This window comes from Pempheris klunzingeri, chromosome 17 (assembly GCF_042242105.1).
Source record: "Pempheris klunzingeri isolate RE-2024b chromosome 17, fPemKlu1.hap1, whole genome shotgun sequence".
In the NCBI taxonomy this organism is placed as follows: domain Eukaryota; kingdom Metazoa; phylum Chordata; class Actinopteri; order Acropomatiformes; family Pempheridae; genus Pempheris; species Pempheris klunzingeri.
This window is the reverse complement of record NC_092028.1, coordinates 10,376,170-10,395,695: the sequence shown is the minus strand read 5'-3', so window position 1 is coordinate 10,395,695 and position 19,526 is coordinate 10,376,170. Positions and strand designations below refer to the sequence as shown.

The 19,526-nt window shown below is 44.0% G+C and overlaps 2 protein-coding genes across 2 annotated transcripts in view; one reads left to right on the top strand and one right to left on the bottom strand.

Annotated features, from left to right (window-relative positions):
- LOC139216456 (RNA binding protein fox-1 homolog 2-like) overlaps positions 1 to 13,091 on the top strand; it is a 42,695-nt gene extending 29,604 nt beyond the window's left edge. The window contains exons 7-13 of the mRNA XM_070847575.1: positions 3,266 to 3,353; positions 4,101 to 4,157; positions 4,524 to 4,674; positions 5,788 to 5,830; positions 8,122 to 8,225; positions 9,073 to 9,148; positions 9,393 to 13,091. Coding sequence (XP_070703676.1) covers positions 3,266 to 3,353; positions 4,101 to 4,157; positions 4,524 to 4,674; positions 5,788 to 5,830; positions 8,122 to 8,225; positions 9,073 to 9,148; positions 9,393 to 9,437 — 564 coding nt within the window. The 3' untranslated portion in view covers positions 9,438 to 13,091. The remainder of the gene's footprint in view (positions 1 to 3,265; positions 3,354 to 4,100; positions 4,158 to 4,523; positions 4,675 to 5,787; positions 5,831 to 8,121; positions 8,226 to 9,072; positions 9,149 to 9,392) is intronic.
- Positions 13,092 to 14,313: 1,222 nt separating this feature from the next.
- LOC139217251 (G-protein coupled receptor family C group 5 member D) lies at positions 14,314 to 17,899 on the bottom strand. Its single transcript, XM_070848568.1, has 3 exons — positions 16,739 to 17,899; positions 15,373 to 15,428; positions 14,314 to 15,185 (listed from the first exon to the last, which is right to left on the bottom strand). Exons 1-3 carry the CDS (start codon positions 17,868 to 17,870, stop codon positions 15,096 to 15,098), a joined length of 1,278 nt encoding a protein of 425 aa, XP_070704669.1. The 5' UTR covers positions 17,871 to 17,899; the 3' UTR covers positions 14,314 to 15,095.
- Positions 17,900 to 19,526: the final 1,627 nt, after the last annotated feature.

The following is a 19,526-nucleotide window of genomic DNA, read 5'->3' as shown; positions in this document are numbered from 1 at the left end:
TGAACTGACCCCCCCCCCTCCCACCCCACCCCTAATATGGGCATTTGATACAGTAGGATTACAGCAGACTGTGAAGTTACAAAATTAGTCTTTGCATTTCTATTCATCAGATGATTTCCCACGCAGTGCGATGCCCCAGAGAGCTGTTACTGTTATGCAATGTTACCTTGTACAACACAGTATCACAGGCACACAGGCAGACGGATACAGCAACTTTCAACAGATTGGATCTCCTAACAGTAATATTCTCTCCACATGCCCGTCCCCCACCATGTCATTAACACCTCACTGGGAATGTCCGAATGTAATCACCCTCCTCTATGCAATGACACCGCTATCACAATCCATCTGATTAATTCTCCATTGGACTGGATGTATATAGATTTCATTTCCTTGATTGATTATAATTTTTTTTTTAAAAATCAACAGAAATGACATGAAGCTTCGCTCCCTGTTGCTCCCTACGATTGCTTTGTCCCCAAGCTGCAGGGCAAATAACGCTGGTTTTGAATTTCTTTACTTTACTGATCTGCCTGCTTTTAGCATTATGCACATTTGTCAAATATTAGGCAACTCTAGACACCATGTACATGAAAATGTGAGTTAAGACGTGACAGATTTAGGTAAGGGGTTTAGCCAGGCTTTGTAATGCAGAAATTGTTCTACATGCATCGTGGCACACCGTAAGCCAACAAGTGTCTCGGCTTCCTAGACACAAACTTTCCAAATGTTAAGTCCTAGCCTTAGAAAAAAAGGTCTTCATTAAAAATTAAACTGGATCTGCCCATTTAGGGGTACTTCTGCTAAAGTATGTGAAAATAAAAATCTGTCTCGAACACCAGGCTGCTCCAGATGTGGTCACTTATCAAATCAGCCAGTGTTGTGTAACCATATGCATCTCTGAACAGATATGGGGTTTACTTTACTGTTTTTTGGGTCTCTATTATGCTGCCATTTTGTTTTTCTCCTTTGGTTTGGTTTTCTTGTAGTGGATTGTCTGTGTACTAGTAGTTGTAGTAGTAGTCGTAGTTGTACTGTATTGGTCTTAGTTTGTGACACACAGTTCTAATGCCTGGCATAGTGTCTCATGTTTATTTTATTTCTCTCCTTTTTTGGGAATGAGGATTGCGCTCTCTCTTTCTCTTTCTTTCTCTCTCTCTCTCTCTCTCTCTCCTCTCTCTCTCTCCTCTCTCTCTCTCCCTCCCTGTCTCTCTCTCTCTCTCTCTCTCTCTCTCTGTTCCCTCCATCCTTTGGTGCTCTGTTTCTCAACCCACCACATATAATGAGATTTTCAGGAGAATGGTCACCAAATCTAATTGCTTTATTTGAATGATGCACCTTGGGATATATGTTTTTTTTCTTTAAACAGTAATTGTTGTTAGTTTTTTTTTTTTTTTTTTTTGTTGCTCATGTAAACTTTCTCCCTTTTTTCTCTTTCTCTTCACTCCATCTTTATGTTCTCCCGTTTTTGTATATGGACTGGCTCTGTCTCTTAACTTCTCACCTGCATCCCTTCCTCTTAACTTCGTCCCATCTTTGTCTCGTACGTGTTCGATGTGGGAGTGCTGCGATTGTTTTGATTGGTCTCTACGCTGCATCCGACGCTTGCTGATTGGCTGAATTTTTACTTTTTTCTTCTTTTGGTTTGTTACTCACTCTTGGTCATGTGATGCGCCCATATTTGGCTGCGTGTAATTTCTGTGTTATATGATTATTAATTTTGTCAAACAAATGTTTTTGCACTCCCTCTTTCTCTCCCTTGTATATCTTTTTTTGAATATTTCTTTTTAGGAGTGTAAACCCCACAAGTTTGGTTTCATATGGAAATGTGACTTCATTTTGTCCAGGTTTATTGTTCAGGCTGGACTGGGAGGGCAACCTTTAACACTTTGCCTAAGATTTGCCTTCCATATTCTGTCGATTTGCATGTGTTTCTGCCAACCCAGTTTCATTGACTGCACATGACACAAACACAGGTATATATATCTATGTATACTGGACACACACAGACGCAGCTTTAGGCAAAATGATCATTAACTGTTATTGGTCAACATAAAACGTCTTACAAGCGAGGAGAAATTTTCACTGTGATACAAAAAAATGTTGACAATAATGTGATTCATTAACTTGATTTACATTTCAAAATGTCTCGGCTCAAACACCCGCGGACAGTTGCGTCAGATAGCTAGCCAGGCTAGGCTAATTGAATTATTTGCCGCTGACCTTGTCATTTGCAATGAGGGAAAAATGAGGTAAACCTCATTTCCATTTGAATGAAGCTCGGCAGATAAAGAACATGACTCACTGAGAGTGGCGATGCGAATGGCAGCCGAGGCCTTAATGGGCTTCTAAATGGGAGTGCAGCGTGTGTGCGCACACAAGCACTCTCATTCCTCAGTCTCTCGGCCTCTCTCCTTCTTTGTCTCGCACACATGCACACACTCTCCCCTCATCTAGCCAAAAGGTCATTCATCTTTAGCTCGCCACACAGTCAGATGCAGAGCTTCAACATCACTTTTGGACAGTATGGGTTATTACACTGAGCCACAATCTCCTTCTCTTAAAGCCCATCAAAGGAAGATGAGGATAGATCAAGGGACCGGAGTGTGAGCCTTTGAAGCTCAGAGAGGAGATTATCAGCCATCTTGAATTGAAAGCCTAAGCAGTAGACTGAAATGTCAGCCAGCATGCGCAGAACATCCATACACACCTAAATAAAAAAGAAAAGAAAAGGAAATACAATACTTTCACCTGTGCATGCCAAAAACAAGAAGAGTTCAGTCTCTTTTGCTGTGCCCCCACCCCCCTTTTATGTGTAGCACATATCACAGCAGCAACATAACCAATTTCACCCATGGCAGCCCTTATATCTCTCCCCAATGAATCACCAGATCTCTACTTGGCAACTCGCTTTTAATTGCATGATGACTAAAAATCCCCGTAACAGTCCCCACCCACTTTTTTACACACAAACATAGACGTGTACACCAGGACACAGCATTGAGAAGAGTTAGCGAGCATGTCGGGAGTAAAGCTATAGTATAACACCAGTGACTTTGCTTTCCATTTTCATTCTGCAAAAGTAGATTTTACACATAACACCACACTTAGTGCACAGATAGTAATTATCAGCCTCAGAGATCCACCTAGATGTACAAACAAAACAAAAACGCACATGTCAGCCCCTACGTCTGTGTTGTGCTTCAGCTTCCTGTGTTGAGCTGTTGTGCCTGTCTCTTTGACCGTCTGCTCCTCCGTCCCCCAGGTGAATAACGCCACCGCCAGGGTGATGACTAACAAGAAAATGGTCAGCCCCTACCCTAACGGAGAGGCCCTCAGCACACTGCCTTACGGTAACAACCACACTGACACACATTAACAGTGAGCTGTGGCCCTCCTAATAATCCAAACAGCGTAGGTACACAGGGAGAGGCAGACGCAGGCAGGGTTAAATACACAATACAGGCTCACTGTTCCCTCCCTGTAGGCTCTGCTGCTGACCACACTAAGTATGGCCACTCAGTGTATTATTTTTAACACCCTCTACCCTCCATGATGACGTTTAGTCCCCCTGCATTTCTAAGCAGCATACAAAGCGTTAAACAAATTGTTTGTAACACATTACTTCTGTGCTATACACAGCTATAATGCCATTAATAAGTGTTTATTAATATGTAGTATTTGTCGGAAATGGTATCCAATGTTTGTCTGCCATGGCCTCGCCGCTTGTACTGTCTGTCTGCAAGACAATGCACAGGCAACGAAAAGTGCAGAGTCAAGTGTCTGTTCCGCGTCACCTCACACTTCTAGTGTAGCATATTCATCTGATTAACATGGCCAGAGCTCAGCAGCATTTACTCCTGGTCTTCCATTATTCCTCCATTGCAACTTCTAGTGTAGTTTTGTAGTCTTGCAGAGGGGATCTGTATTATGAAAACAAGGCAAGGCCCTGTTGGACTGCCTCAACTACACATGACAATAATAGTGAGTAAGTGAATGACAGCTCTAATGGCGTGGTGAAATGTGGCATGTAGGATCCTATGCACTTCTTAATCTGCCCATATGAATTAATTGCCCCTTTTCCTCTGTGTGACTATCAGCGGGGTGGAAATTGAGTCCTATGGTGGGGGCCGTGTACGGACCAGAGCTCTACGCAGGTAAGGCCAGTCTCCATCTCCTTACCCCAAAGTGGAATCTCTACAGCCCACATTAGATTTCAGTCATATTCCAATCTTTAATTTCTAGTAATTCACTGCTTGCCTAACTTTTCTCCTCACTGACACTTTTATTGATATCAAGCCCTAAAGGCTGTAGTTGGATTATTCCCCTTCTTTCATTGCTCTTTTTTTTCTCCTTAATTCATCCTGAGCCTCCGTCTGTTTTCTCTATTCACATTGTCCTATTCTTGCCTGCATTTTTATCTTTCGCCCCTAAATCCTCTGCTGTCCCTTCATCTTTCTTTCCCTTTCTCCACCTCCCCCCTTAACCCTTTTCTTCCCTTCCCCATCTCCCTCCTCCTTCAGTCCCAGGGTTTCCCTACCCTTCAGCAGCAGCAGCCGCCACTACAGCAGCAGCAGCAGCGTTTCGTGGTGCCCACCTCAGGGGCCGAGGCCGGCCCGTCTACAGTGCCGTACGGGCTGCTGTGCCTCAGCCTGCCATCCCTGCCTACCCTGGGTAAGAAGGATAGCCTGCTTATAAACGAGAGTTGTTGACTTCACACACTTTGTAGCTGCCCCAGATCTGCTCTATGTGTTTTCTATAACACTATAGCACATTTTAGAGTCAAGATCAGTTGTTTTGTTTAGCGCTTAGTAAATCTATCGAGGAACACGCCACTTTCAGAATCATTTTCCAAATTGTGTTTGAGCAGATCTCTGTTTAACACAGCTGTGCTCATACACTCCTCATGCTCAAACATTATTCACACTTCACTCTCTTGAGCAGCCCAACTGGCACATTGTCAGTCAGCTCGAAAGCCAGTCAGTGGAGTATGACGCTGTGGCAGGATTGCACCATCGAAGGCTCATTTGAATAAACGCACAGATACAACCATCAGCAGATTTCAGTAAACACACACCAACCACATGCAGCCATTATGCAGATGCAGTCACCCTGCACACCGATGCACTCCAAATTATTCACGTTTACTGTGACCTGTTTTATTGTCCTCTCGGTGCGTGTACTGTGCATGTTGTCGCTGTGCCGTGATGATTGGCTAATGGGGTTGTGACCACTGTGATATTCAGATCAAGGCAGAATCGAATGGTTAATGGCCTTGCGGCTGCTTACTGTGATGGCGTTGAAATTAAGCTGAACAAGATGAAATTGGGGGATGCGGGAAATACCCTCTCCATATCTGCTCCACTGAGAAACAACACGTCTCCACCATAAAATGATCCATTCAACGTAACCTTTACTGCTTTGATTTCCTTGTAGCGGGGGAACAATAGCAGTTTATGGTCTCATTTCAGCTCAATGAACTTTATCTATTGGCCCCAAGACTCTAATGTTTAATGTTTTTGGTCGTGGAGCTTTAATGGAAGTTGTATTTCCTCTGCATGCTGCATGGGTGTGAAATAACTACTTTTCTCTCTCTCTTTCTTTCTCTCTTGTCCTCTTCCCCCTTTTGTTTTTGCTGTGTTGTGACGTTCATCCACTCTGGTTTTGGGACTGTGCACCACTCCGTTTGCACCCCCTCCACTGCACCACCCTCCCTCCCCCTCCCCCCTATACCCTCCTACTCTTCTTCCCCCTCTCCGTCCCTCCCTGTTTTTCTTCCTCTCTCAGCGTGGTGTATCAGGATGGGTTTTACGGAGCCGCAGACTTATATGTAAGTAAACTCACCTCCCACCAAGCTCCAACACACCCTCTCTATCCCTCCCCTCACGGCTTTCTCCTGCTCTTTTTTTTTTTTTTCCCTCTGGGGGTGATTCTGCATGTGCGTCCAGTCATGCGCTGCACAGAGCTGCCTGCATAAAGGTGATTGAGCCTACAATGAAGAGCTGTTTGGAAACACAACGCACCACTTGTAACAAATCAACACCAGATTCTTCACGATGAAAAGCTATTTTTTGTTTTTTGCCTCAGGATTATTTTTTGTTGCGACAAAAAAAAGTCCCTTATTACACAGTTTGAACACAGCTTGGGCCAAAATAGGTTGTATTGAGCTCTCATAATGTTAATAACACCAGTATAAAGGCTGCTCTGTGGGCGGATGCGGTAGCGTGCGTCAGTGTACGAGTGTGTGAGCACATGAACAAGAGTGTGTGTGCGTGCGTGCGTAATCAGGTTGACAACGGTTGTTTCTGTTCTCTCTATAGACTAGTGTTTCAGGACTCAGTCCTTAGTCCCAGATTGCCTCAGGTAGGGTCAACTCAACACCAAACCCACAGTGTGCATTGTTTTACTGTACTACCTCCTCTGATCTTATGAATCATCTTCTGATCTGATCTGATCTGGAACATGTTTTCTTTTAGTTGTTTAAAAAAAAAATTACCACTGCTTTGAGTTTTTCTTTATTTGTCTACTAACTCACTGAAATTTGCACTTTTTTCCCCGATTGTGGCGAAGGGCTTTGTTTGTCTACTAAACTACTAAATTGTATTGAATGTATTTTTTCCTACCAGTTTGTTCAAAAGAGAACCTGGTCTCTTTTGTGCGGTCGGCTAGTTTTGGAGAAAAAAAGACACCCACACATATTTTGTTCTCGTGCCTGTAATATACACCGACATTTTCGCAAACCAAAAATTGTCAGCACATATTGTCGAAATTGGGCACAACCAAGATGGTTTCAACCAAACTATAGCTTTCTTCCATCACTCCTTTTGAAATTGGAGGCTACTATTGCGGGTGTAGTCAATCTAAGTCTTGGATGTAAGATACTCCTTCACGTTGAAACGGAGAACATGGTCTCTTCCTGAATTAACCACCCCGACCCCTCCCAGGATGATTACTGAAGCATGTGCTGATCAGCTGCTGCATGCAGACATACTGTATAACTGCTCCTTTTCCCTCCATTCACCCAAGAAGGCCTTGCTCCCCCCCCAATAACCCCACATTTTCTATCCTGTCCCTCCACCTCCGCTCCGTGTCCTGCAGGCGTCTCGGACAATGCTGGGGTGTTTCTGTTGTGCTTTTGCTGTGCTCTGTTCTGATCAGGTCCAAATGCAGTGGTGTTGTGTTTTTTGAGTAGGTTTGAACTTTAATTTGGGTCATGCATGCAGTCTCAGTGCGAGGAGATGATTTTTAGTCAGCATAGGCTTGTGTGGGTGTGTTTGTGTGTGCGACCTTTTTTGTTTTCCATCTTCCTCTTTTTTTTTCTGTCGCCTGAATCCATGTGAAAGAACACAAATAATAACAGACAATTCAGTTTTTGTCATAAATATGTCTCCACTAGACCTTCTGACTCCAGTAACCTTTAGTGTCCTCAAACTGTAGGTGTTCTCTTGTCGCATCCGTTCATTTCTTGGATCTTCTGTTCTGACAAGACTTTGAGGTTTCTATATGGCCTCAACTGTGTGAACATTTTGTCTTCCACTGTTTTCACCTCCCCCTCTCCCATAGTGGTGAAATAATACAATCTAACTCAACCTCGACAGTCCAATTTCCTCTATCTGTCTCACTGATAAAGCACTCTTGTCCTACATTCAGCCCCACACCTCCTCTCCCCATAAAGAAATGCAATATACTGACACATACTGTGTTTCACTTGTGATTGTGATAAACAGGTCAGGCCATACATACAGTATGTGCAAGGAAGTGTAATTATAAATGTTAGGAAATGGTTATTTTTTACTGATTGCAAGGAAATTTGAAGTATGTCTAGAATGAATATATAATTAAATTTCTCTATTTTCTAATTTTACCTTTGAATTGTGCATCAGTTGGTACATACAGTAGAAATAAAGAGAAATCAAAGTGTAATATCTTCAACATATTTTCAAAACTTCACCAGAAAGACACATTTTGTATACATAAGTTGTTCTTAGCTTCAAATGTCAGTATATTCCATCTCTATGTGGTGCTCCCCTCCCTCAGTCATTTACACACCTCAGCCCAGGTGTCTCCTTCCTCAGAGGCATGTGAGTTAGCTCTGTTATGCGTGTGTGTGTGTGTCCCTAGGGAGGCTACCCTGCTGCTGCTGCCGCCGCTGCCGCTGCCTATCGCTACGCCCAACCTGCGGCCGTAACCGGAGCAACCGCCGCAGCTGCCGCCTACAGTGACAGGTGAGGTCAAGGCAGGACGCACATCAGTAAACACACACACACACACACACACACACACACACACACACACACACACACACACACACACACACACACACACACACACACACACACACACACACACACACACACACACACACAGACAGACGCCGTACTGTACAACAGAAGTGCTGAGATGCAGTCTTTGAAGATGGTCTGAAGTCAGATATGAGGCACAGTTTTCTTTTATTAATTGACTGAGGAAAATCTAAAGAAGCATCCAAGGCCCCAGGATTAATACAGATGTATTTATGTGCAACATACACACAGTACTAATGGATGCATGCAAATGGATAAGACGATAGCGAAAGACAGCAAGACCTGAGAATGTAGTCTTGAATCTTCAGATGCAGTAAAAAAATTACCTGAATGGCAACATGGTCAGTAAACCAAACTAATATCATTAAATCATTGCATAAGTCCCAACACTTACCAAGTGTAATAATCAGTTGAAAACGGTTTCTTCTTTAAATGTGCCCCATGAAGCAGCGTTTTTTGCCAGCTGCATGTAAAAAAGCCTCTCAAAACCATGAATTTGATAAAAGACAGCTGCAAGATGCAAATTTGGCGCTAAGGTGCCCTGTTTTTGTTTGCTTTAACCGCTATTCACCAAAAGGCTTTGTGAGCACATCGACACTGTGATGATGTTTTCATGTGAAAGTGACTTTCCAACAATCTTCTTCTTCGTTACTGGGCTTCCTTGGTTCCGGCGTGTTACTGCCACCTGCAGTGAAGCAGTGTGAAACCATTGGTAGAAATGTGCAACTTCAAATGAGTAATTTCTTGTCTGTTGTGCTTGTTCTGTTAGCTATGGCCGGGTGTACACCACAGACCCCTACCACGCTTTAACTCCAGCCGCTGCTGCTTACGGAGTGGGAGCCATGGTGAGAAAACTGACACGCTCTGCAAAACAGCCAGTGTAGAAAAGAAATCTTCATCTCTTTGTGAATCCAACTAATCTAACAAACAGTGTTCACTTTAGTGAGAGGAAAATGGAATGCAAAGTAGATGTAGCTCTTGTTTGGATCCACCCCATTCATTTGTTTCTTATGTATCCTCAGCAGAACATATAGCTGTAACTTCATTTTCCCCCCTCCCTCACTGTGTTGTCCCCTCTGTCTCTTGCAGGCCAGTTTATACCGGGCGGGATACAGTAGGTTTGCTCCTTACTAAAGCCACAAATCACACCCAAGGAATTTCACAACGCTCCAAACCCCTTTTTCAAGCTCTTTGTTTGGCAGCCGCTCCCCTCCATTTTCCTGCAGGCGGACTAAAGTGACAACTCATGTGTTTTGTTTTTTCTTTTTACCGTGGCGAGAGAGGTCACTGCCACATCATCAACTCAAGCTCTGTTTTCTGTACTCTTTTGTCTGTCGCTGACATGGAAACAATGACAAAACTGCCACGAGTGTCTCCCGCATCAAAAGCTGGAGCCGACTACTTTGAACCACAGGGCACAATTTCGGATGGTTTTCGAAACACTACGGGGGCCTGGAAGGAGAGACACTGCTGTTCCTGTGTGATCCTGCACACTATAAACCTTTTTGTTCCTAAAGGTCTCTGAACGTTCAGTATATCCACTGCCCTGTCAGACCCAATCAGACTTATATACACACACTTACATTCAACACCAAGTGCACGGTTTCCTCTGCGTTTTTCCCTTTATCGATGGCCTGCACAGAACGATGCCACAGCACAGCATTACTAAAAAAAGGTACTTATGCTTTTAAACACTACATTGACATAAAGCCACCCTCTCCACATCACAGTCCCCCTGGTTTAGCATCGCGGCATAATAATGAAAAAAATTAATCAAAGTTGGACGGCTCAATACAGGAGGAGTAGGAATTATTGTTATTATTATTTTGTAAAGCTGGAATAGTGGACATTCAGCCGGAGGAAACTCTGACTGGGGAGCATCTGACTGAGAGAAACCACTGTTGTCCCGGTAACAGCAAACTATGAACACTTCATGGAGAAAAAAAAGTCTCTTTTTTTTTTGTCATTTTACATTTCACACCTTCCCCCAAGTGTAAAAGGAAACAAAGCTAATGTTTAAAAAAAAAAAAAAAAAAAGATTTGAAAAAAAAAAGCGAAAATGACAAGGAAAAAAAACAAGTGACTGTTTTTTTCTGCATTACCTCAGTTTCTCTTTCATTTGTTTTGCTGCCATTGATAAGAAGCATAGCGACGTCATTATATATAACATGGATATCCATTATTTTCAGTGACAGAGCCATTCATTTGTCCTTGTTGCTGATCTGCACATAGTCCATTTATTACTGTAACTGCAACACTAAGATGGGATGTCGATCAGCTTCTTTTCATTTCAGCAATGAACTGACCCCATATGTACATGTATGTCCATTTTGAGATCCCGCTGCACCTCCCCTCTAAGGCTCATCCCCCGATCTGCTCACAGTGCTTCTTCCAAAAAAGGACTCGGTACATTTGTTTCTATCTCCCCAAACCGTCAGACATTCCAGCTGTAGCAGCGATGCAGCGAATGAACGGGTCAGATGGACAAAGAACACATGGAACACAAATGAACTAGATTTAGCAAAGCAGATCTGAAGCAGGAACGCCCACGTGGGAAACTAATCATCCGCCCGTCAGCCAAACGGGAATCCCTTCTGGCCAGTTGAGATATTTATGCCTGCAGGCTTCAGGCGGAGCTGCTTCTGTGCTCGAGCTCTGTGCGTGGAAACGGTGTCTGATCTCAACTCAGCAGAACAGTAGATCCCAACAGAACAGCCCAGATTAGAACACGGTGCGAAAAAGAGATTGCAGTCATGTAACGGAGTCTTGAAGTAATGAGGATTTATCGGTTTTCTATTTATGTTCATAATTTTTATCGTGACAGGACACCACATACTCTAGTACGTGTCATGTTGTCATTTTAAATCCTTCATCATGCTCTCTGGGATTGTTCAGTCCGAATAGTTTTAATGTTCTCTTAACAAGGCATCATAAAACTGGCAGCCAGACAATTTATAGACCAAGTATCTGTCCTGTATGTATCACATCTCCATATACTCTCACTATGTTGTTATTGCTATTATTTGCCTTTTTGGTTCCAAAGATTTCTGAAGAAAGCACATTTTTGGTCCTGATGTATTTCCTATTTTTGTGGTTGTTTTGTTTTTGCCTTTGCGTTGTTATATTGTTTTTTTTATCTGTGGGTTGAAGCTGTATATTTCAGTACAGTGCTGAAACAGCACCCTGGGAAATTGATAATTGAAGCGGCGTCTACAAAAAGACGGCGTACACGCATTTAAAAGCAATTCTGGGATTTCTGACCGGCAAACAAAACGAGCTGGGTAGCTTTTTAATTCAGTCCAAACAAAAATATATTGGCTTTTTTTTTCTTTAGTCATCGCATGATCGTGCCGTAGAAGCAGAGGTGTTTGCCGCAGACGAGGGAAATCGGAGCAGATGGAGTCAGGAGGGACACGCAGAAAGACAGACAGGATATTTTGAATCACATTTGCCAGTAGGGCCAAATTACAGGCAAAGCAAACGGAGGGGAGCGTCCGCACAATGTCGAAAGGGCCCAGCGGCCACCTTTTGAACAATGAAACAATGTGTGGGTGGTTAGCTGAGGGAACTGTGGCAGCGATTGTGAAGGTGAGATGCTGAAGCCATTAATCATTAGCTGACAGGATAACAACGTCCCCTGCTGTCTTTTTTAAATTTTTTTTACCTTTTTTCAGGGGGTACAGTGCGCTCAGGGTGGAGCGGACAGTGCGAGGAGGGGTAATGTTTTGTATGATTGTGAAAACTGTGTGCAGTAGGTCCAATGAGTATTTTTGACGCGCGTTACCTCTTCTTTTTTTTTTTTTTGTCTTACTATTCCTTACAAGTATTATCAGAAGTGTTGCTATGCATGCTTTTGTGCGAGAGGAAGGGGTGTCAGTCGGTCAGAGGAGCTTTTCATTTGTGCATGAATTCAAATCATAGTGCTGTAAGGAGGAAGATTGGGAGGAGAATGGGCTGTTTACATGGCGCGAGGAGGAAAGAGATCTGATGTAAAGTGATGAGAGGAGACAGGAGTGACGGGGAGTCTCAGTGAAGGTCCAGGAGAGAGTTTCTGGGTGGGGAGGGCAGAAGCAAGTGGCCCTCAGAAGCCGATTCGGTCCGCTTCAATAATCTGGGTTATCTCTTCTCTGTGCCTCAGTGGTCGTCTTTATAATCACCAGTCATTTTCAAATGTATAAGGTTTGATTTGGCATGTGTGGACTCTTGTGATTTGCTTTTATAATGAAAATCAAACATTAGCCCTCCCTATGATAATTTGGCCTTAAGTTCTGCGCTAGAAATGCCTCCGTGCAGAGGTGAGGCTGGTGATCTGACAGCTGCCTGCTCCCAGGCTAGTACAGAGTGTTATTATCAACCTGCCCACACGAGACGCTCATTTAGCAACACTTCCACCTCACTCATCCAGTTGGCAAAAGCTCGCGTCGTGGTGGCGTAATCACTATCGAGCAGCGACTGCGGCAAGGCTGCAGTGGCTCTTCTGGGCCGCTCTCGCTCGTTTCTGTCTCCCCTAATTGCGGCAGATCATATTTGGAAGGCTGCAAAATCACCGCAGAGGTGTGCTGGAAAGACACAGAAGCTGACCCCGTCTCCCTGCACTGTGCTCAAGTCAACCCAGTGGGAGGTTTTTTTTTTGTTTTTTTTTGTACAGGGATTTAATAAATGAGTTTGAATTGCATGTGGAGTTTTTGGTCACATGCTCTTAAAAGCTGATTTATCCAAGTGATTTATTTTTTTTTCAATAAGTGACATGCATTTTCTCACAATGTTTTATTTTGCCATCCTTGTGTCTGCCTTCTGTTTATTCTCTTCATTATTATTGAATGTATATAATAAATAAACTGTTTGGTTTTTACACTGGTCTTTGAATACTTATTACCTGTTCCCCTGTTTTCTCAGGTTTAGTTTGTGCAGCAAAGCACTCGTACGCAATGCTTATCAGCAGGTGATAGAGCACACTCCAAGATATGCTTTGTGATTTTAGGGCTGCTAACCATTATATTCTTTTCTTCCCATGATTGTCTGAAGCTTATCACTTTCTTTCCAGGGTTTGGCAGGAATGAGACTATCCAGTCAGGAGAGAGGCTGCTTTAAACAGCACAAAACCCTCCATAAAAAGCAGATAAAAAGACAACTTTTTGATAGAACATCACGGGAGGTGAGAGGAACGCTGAAACCTTTTGATTGCAGGACAACCAAGAATCGCTTCTCAGACTTGTGTGCAAACTTTTCTTTCCCAATAGCCAGTGTGACTCAGATGATAAATGGAGGCAACAACTGCACACGATTAACGCCTGCTCAGCTGGGTTGCATCAACCGAGTCCCCTGCGCGATAAGCTTCTTCCGCCACCTCCAACTTTCTCATTGCTGCCGAGGGGGAACAATCTGGAACAATCTTTAATTGCATCTGGAGTTAATGGCCGTAAATGGGTTGGATGTGGCGGGAAACCTCATATTCCTGCTAATTGCTCTAATGCACAAGAGGCCAATTGCCAATTTGATGGCATGCTCTCTCTGAGTAATTGAAGTCGGGCTAATTGGAAGAATAGATTGAAGGCCGTCTGATAAGAGGGGGTTGTGTGAAGATTGCCTCTACTGAAGCAAAGAATTGACCTTTGTGGATGGCAGTCACTGCAGGCCATCAAAGTGAATCTATCAGAAACTAGATAATGTTGTATAATGGTGATAATGTTTTATAGGCAAGAGGCATTACTACTATAGCAACAACTCGTCTTTTCCTTTCAGTGCATCTCTTCATGTGTCTGATCCACCCTGAGGAGGCCTGTGTCACTTGCTGCCTGGATGCTTCCCCCTGGTGGCTGAACTGTGGCGCCGCACCCGAGCCTCCAGTTTGGAGCAGGTGCCTGGAGGCATGAATCTGAATCTGGTGGAGAGAGTAATTGGGCTTTGTTGTGCCATCTGTGCAGACGACGAGTGAGAGAAGCGAGGGCTGAGCTTTGAGAATATGACACACAAATCCAGGCTTTTATAGAAGAATCTTTTATTGAGCATTTGTAGAAAACCAGGAGAATATGTATCACTGGAAGGAGGTGTACCTTGTATCTTTTTTTTTTTTTGTTGTACGCAGAGCACATCCCTTGTTTTTGGCACAGCAGCGCTGACAGAGCCTGGCAACTGTAGTGCAACTTTGAATATGAAGATGTTAATCAGTGCTGGCACAGGCCTCCCACAGTGCTGACAGGTCTCCTGTCCTATCCTCCTCCTGTCTTGTCCCATCACATCTCATCTTCTCTCTCTCTCTCTCTCCCTCTCTCTCGTTCTTTCTCCTTTCATCCCCGCTGTCTTCCGTTCACAAATGCCTCTGCTCTGCTCAACAGTTTGGCACCTCCGGAGCGACAGTTTCACGCCTTCTCTATCACCTCAGGGCTGTTATATACCATCTCAGGGTGGCACACAGTGTGCACACACACACACAATCATAGAGAGTCACTTCCACTCAGCATTTGTAAGGTGGATTTCCCAGCAGAAGACAGCTGGACTATCCAAACCCATCCAGCCTTCGATGATGAAACTCAAGCAGATGACTCATACTGCTGAGCCTTATTATTATTGCTTTTTCTCCTTTTTGGGACAGGATTTCACATCCCAATAGCAGATTTGGAATTTACACTAAAGGAATCTATTTACATTTGCACAATAATATTTAACAGAAAAAGATAATGTTGTGCCAAGTGCATTAAGTACAGATTAGTGCATGAGTTGGGTCACCCATCCTGGATTTGGTATCAGTATGTGTGCGTGTGTGTGTGTGTTTAAGAAGACATGAAAATGGGTTCAATTGTGTCCGTAATATTCATCATAAGGTTCGTTGTAGTTGGTGGTCTGAGGGCGAGGGATGGTGTAATCTTTGTCAGGGTCGATCTCCTGAAACACACAGAAACATGTAATCACACGTTCATCACGTCTGGGCAGTTAATACCCATGATAAAGTGCTCTTTCATTAACCTTACAATATGACTTAGCCATAATTGCCTCCAGCAGTGAAAGGTCACAGGGCTTAATTGCAGAGTATGTGGAATCAGATTGTTAATCCTAATGGTTTATTACTCACTGTCATGGAGAATCCAGACTCATAGGGCGATCGTAGTGATGCCTCAGCGCTCCTGCCTGAAGGGAGATGCATGATACAGTTAGCTAATTATCGGTTCATTATATACTGTTCATCAGAAGGCCCACAGTGAGCGCCGAGCTGACTGATGATGGAATTCATTTTGTAATTTTGGACACCGGCTCCACATTCATTCAGGCTTGTAGTTATGTTTTAGCATAAGGCATGCCATTCAATCTGCATCTGAATCTGGAGCTGCCAGCTGGACTCACCCATGGTTATTTATTCTGTTGTGTTTGTTTGCAGCATAGGATAGGAATAATGCAGTTCAGCTGTTTTGTTAAAGGACCCATATTCTGCTCATTTTAAAGTTCCCACTAGAGCAGATTTATATGGTTTAATGTTTAAAAAATAGATTATTAGCATGGCTGCTGAGGCTGTTTTCAGCAGCTGTCTGAACGCTGCGTTTTAAACAAACAGAAACAATCTGCTGCTTTGTGACATCATAACGTGAACCAAATGTAGACAGCATGTTTTCCACACACATTTACTGAAAGATGGAGCAGGAGAAAAAGAGAGAAGATGGTCTTTGGCCAGAGTTTGGTGGTCTGTTGGCACACCAGGGACACATTTACATTGAAAGTCATCAAAGAGTGCATTTTGCACAATATGGGACCTTTAAAAAGTCCTTTAGAACGGCACTGTAACATTTTAAAGAAGTAACGCTTGTTTCTCTTGATCACTAGCTTATGGCAGGTAATATTAGCCAATGTTAGCAAACTTAAGATAAATGTTGCAGTGTAACTGATATTAGAGACAAACTGCTACTAGATGGGTTATCAGGTCGTATCCCTGATGATTACTTTCAATATACTGACCTCTGTTGTTATGATTTTGATCAGAATCAGAATCAGAATTACTTTAATAATCCCCAGGGGGAAATTAGAATAAGAATAAACTTCAAACACGAAAGTAATAATAATAATAATAATAATAATGATGAAGATGAAATAACTGGTTGATTAACCAAATGCACAATGAAGCAGCTACTTTAATAACTGTTTAATCTTTAAGTCAAAAGCCAAAAATTCAGTGTTTTCCAACAGCTCAAATATTGAATATCTACTTGTTTTCTCAGTGCTTTATGACAGTACACTGAATAACCTTTAGTACACTTTTTTTCCTTATTGTCTGATATTTAAAGACCAAACCAGTGGATTAATTGAGGAAATAATGAACAGATTAATTAATAACAAAAATAATTGTCAGATGTAGCCCTAATTATTTTGTAACTTTCATCTCGCTTGGCCCTCAGCATATTTCACAACCTTTCAATCAGGCACCACTGCTAATGAGGACTGCTTCTCACCTCTCCTGTTTTCACCATCATTCTCAAAGCTTCCATTTTCTTTCCCTTCCTTCGGGCTGTTCAGTCCTGGGATATCAGCGCTGGGGCTGGTCCAGCCTGCGAAGCTCAGAGGGATGTCCTTGGACATGGCTTCCCCCCTGCAGAGGAAAGCGACCTGGGACAAGCCATGCCCCATCAGGAGCACCCATCCGTTTGCCACCAATGCGATGCCAAGCACCGGGTCGTCCCACTGCGGCTGACGGCCCAATTCAGGGTTTCCCCTGGTGAGCATAGTGATCCACACCACCCAGATGCAGACGGAGAGCAGCAGTGTGAGGCAGAGCAGCACGGCCTGTGTCCTCCCTTGCTGACGGGCGGCTCCTGTGTAGCTGTAGCTGTATGTGAAGCATGAGCGGCACAGGAAGTGCAGGGAGAGAACAAAGCTGAGGGCCAGAAGGCACAGCACGTAGATCTGCAGCATTGCGAATTCCTCCTGGCTGTACTCGCAAGGTTTCTGGTCCCGGACCAACACGATGATCAGCCACTCGGTAGAAATGATAACCTGCACTAGGAAGAGCCCCAGAGCCAGGGCGGGCTCCCCCCAGCCCCGGGCTGCTGCGAAACCCAGCAGAGCGATGCAGCGGGCCAGCAGGCAGGAGAAGGCCAGGGCGAAGAGCACTCCGAAGAGGAAGAGCCTAGTGGGGCAGGTCTGTGGGGTGAGGCGGATGATGAACGAGAAGTTGATGGCAAAGATCCCAGCTGTGGCCAACAGGAACATGGACATGCAGGCCACTGTGCCGCCGATGTTGCTGCGTTGGTGCTTTGATGAAATACAGATACATAAGGACCAGAGCAGCAGGCCTAAGAGGAGACCCATGCTGAACAGGAAGCCTGAAGAGGCCAGGGTCTCCAGTACAATTCCCCATGCTGCCCGACGGTCGCATAAGTACCTGTAGATGGGGTGCAGTCCTTTGCTGCAACCTGGCACACGCTTCGGGGAAGTAACATTTGAGAAAGGAGAGGAAGTTGTTTGGGTGTTTGTTGTGATATTGATTGAGCTGCTGTTGGTTGACTGGCATAGACATGTGAGAGGGACATAGAGGAGGAGGAGGAGCGGTAAAAGGGATTTGTACTTCTCGGATATAAAGGCCATATTTATTTTATCCTCGTGGGGATTCAGTCCCTCCTTTTAGGTGTCCTTTGATATAGAAGGCCCTCTCTCCTGAAACAAAAGGGACATGTCAGCACTTCATACTTCACATGTAAATAGAAGTTAGTTTCCCCAAGCAGGTTGACAGTGTAGTGACTGGCAGTGTAAAACAAGCTGGGTGAAACGGAAGACAGGATAACACAGAGGTCGCTGCGTTGAAAAGAAAAAGGGGGAGAGCGGTTTGACAGTGAGAGCGGAAGAGTGCAAGGAGGAGGGAGGGCACGAACATGCCAGAACAAGGCAGAGGAGCGTGTTAGCCAGGGATAAGAATGGAGGAAAAGACAATTTTAACATGGAGGTGAGGCTGGCAAAGAACAGCAACTATTCTACTGCATCAGCTCACTGAAGTGCCTTAGACAGACGCGGGCGAGAGTGAGAGATATTCACTCCTGATAGCCCGATTGCCACTTCCTCCAGCCCATAACAGTGCCTTTGTTTCATCATCAGAGATTCAAATATGACCTTTAGTAGGCTTATCACCTGATAAATCTGACCCAAGCCCTCAACTTTGCCCCAGCAGTTGCCCTTTGGTTGTGTGGCTGGTCAGGAGATCATACAGCGAGGGAAAGATTTCCAAAACAATAGCTGCAAAGCGCACAGTTTCAGGAGATTATTTCCATTTTAGTATAAGGCCACAGAGGTTTTGATCAGCCGAGTTTACGATGAGATTTTATGTTTTTGATGCCAATTGTTATAGTTATTATTGGATGAAACTAACAACAGAGTTCACATAAATTCTAGAAAAGAAAATATCTATTCATGTTTGGCGATGGCCTCTTATTGTGAGGTGTGGCTTTGATAATCTATAAGTCATGGTTACCAAAGGTGGACCAAACCCTCAAAAAAACAGAGGAACTTACCTTTTATCCTTTGGTATATGACGCACACACTTCCCAGCTTCCACTTCTAAATCCCACGCTGAAAGTCTTGATTTGAAGTTGCGATAAACTTTCCGTTTGCAGCCTCTCGGGATGAAGCCATGTACCTCCTACCCTGATGATGAGCCCATGTCTCTGCCAGCCAGAGGTAACAGGAAGAGCACAAGATGAGGAATAGTGGGGAGGTCTGAAGGCTCTGGGAGAGAGGATTGTCTTCACCTTGCATCAACAGGCTGGGTAAGAGTAGAAAAACCTGCACCCCCACTCATCGCTACCTTTCAGACCCCTCCTGTCTCCGTTTTACTCCATGTCCCTCCCTCAGACTATAGGTGGGGCTCACACACCTGGAGGTGATGACAAACATGCATGCAGGGAGAGCTCACTCCTCCCTGTTTATGAATCCATTTCCCAGAAGAATTTGCATCCCATTTTCAGATAATGTGCGCTTAATGTGCAGGAACCAGAGGGTCTGGAGCAAGTATGAGATATTCTGTCAGGTGAAAGACTTGCTCAGAAGGGGTGAGAAGCACATTATTGAAAGGGAATTAAGGTAAGAGTCCAGCTGAGTCACCCCAGTCTCACCGGGGTACAGAACAGGGCCTGGCATCACCTTAGTTACTGGTAAATCACAGCAAAACATTTGGGATGTGTGAGTCAGCCACAGGGGGAGTTGCATCAATAATAGAGGACGCTTTCGACTGTTGCCTTTTACAAGCCTATA

Coding starts and splice junctions, on each gene's coding strand:
- LOC139217251 (XM_070848568.1), bottom strand. CDS start 17,870: ATGGCCTTTATATCCGAGAAGTACAAATCCCTTTTACCGCTCCTCCTC. Junction 15,429..16,738: donor TGATGGTGAAAACAGGAGAG/GTGAGAAGCAGT, acceptor ATCTCCCTTCAG/GCAGGAGCGCTGAGGCATCA. Junction 15,186..15,372: donor AGTCTGGATTCTCCATGACA/GTGAGTAATAAA, acceptor TGTGTGTTTCAG/GAGATCGACCCTGACAAAGA.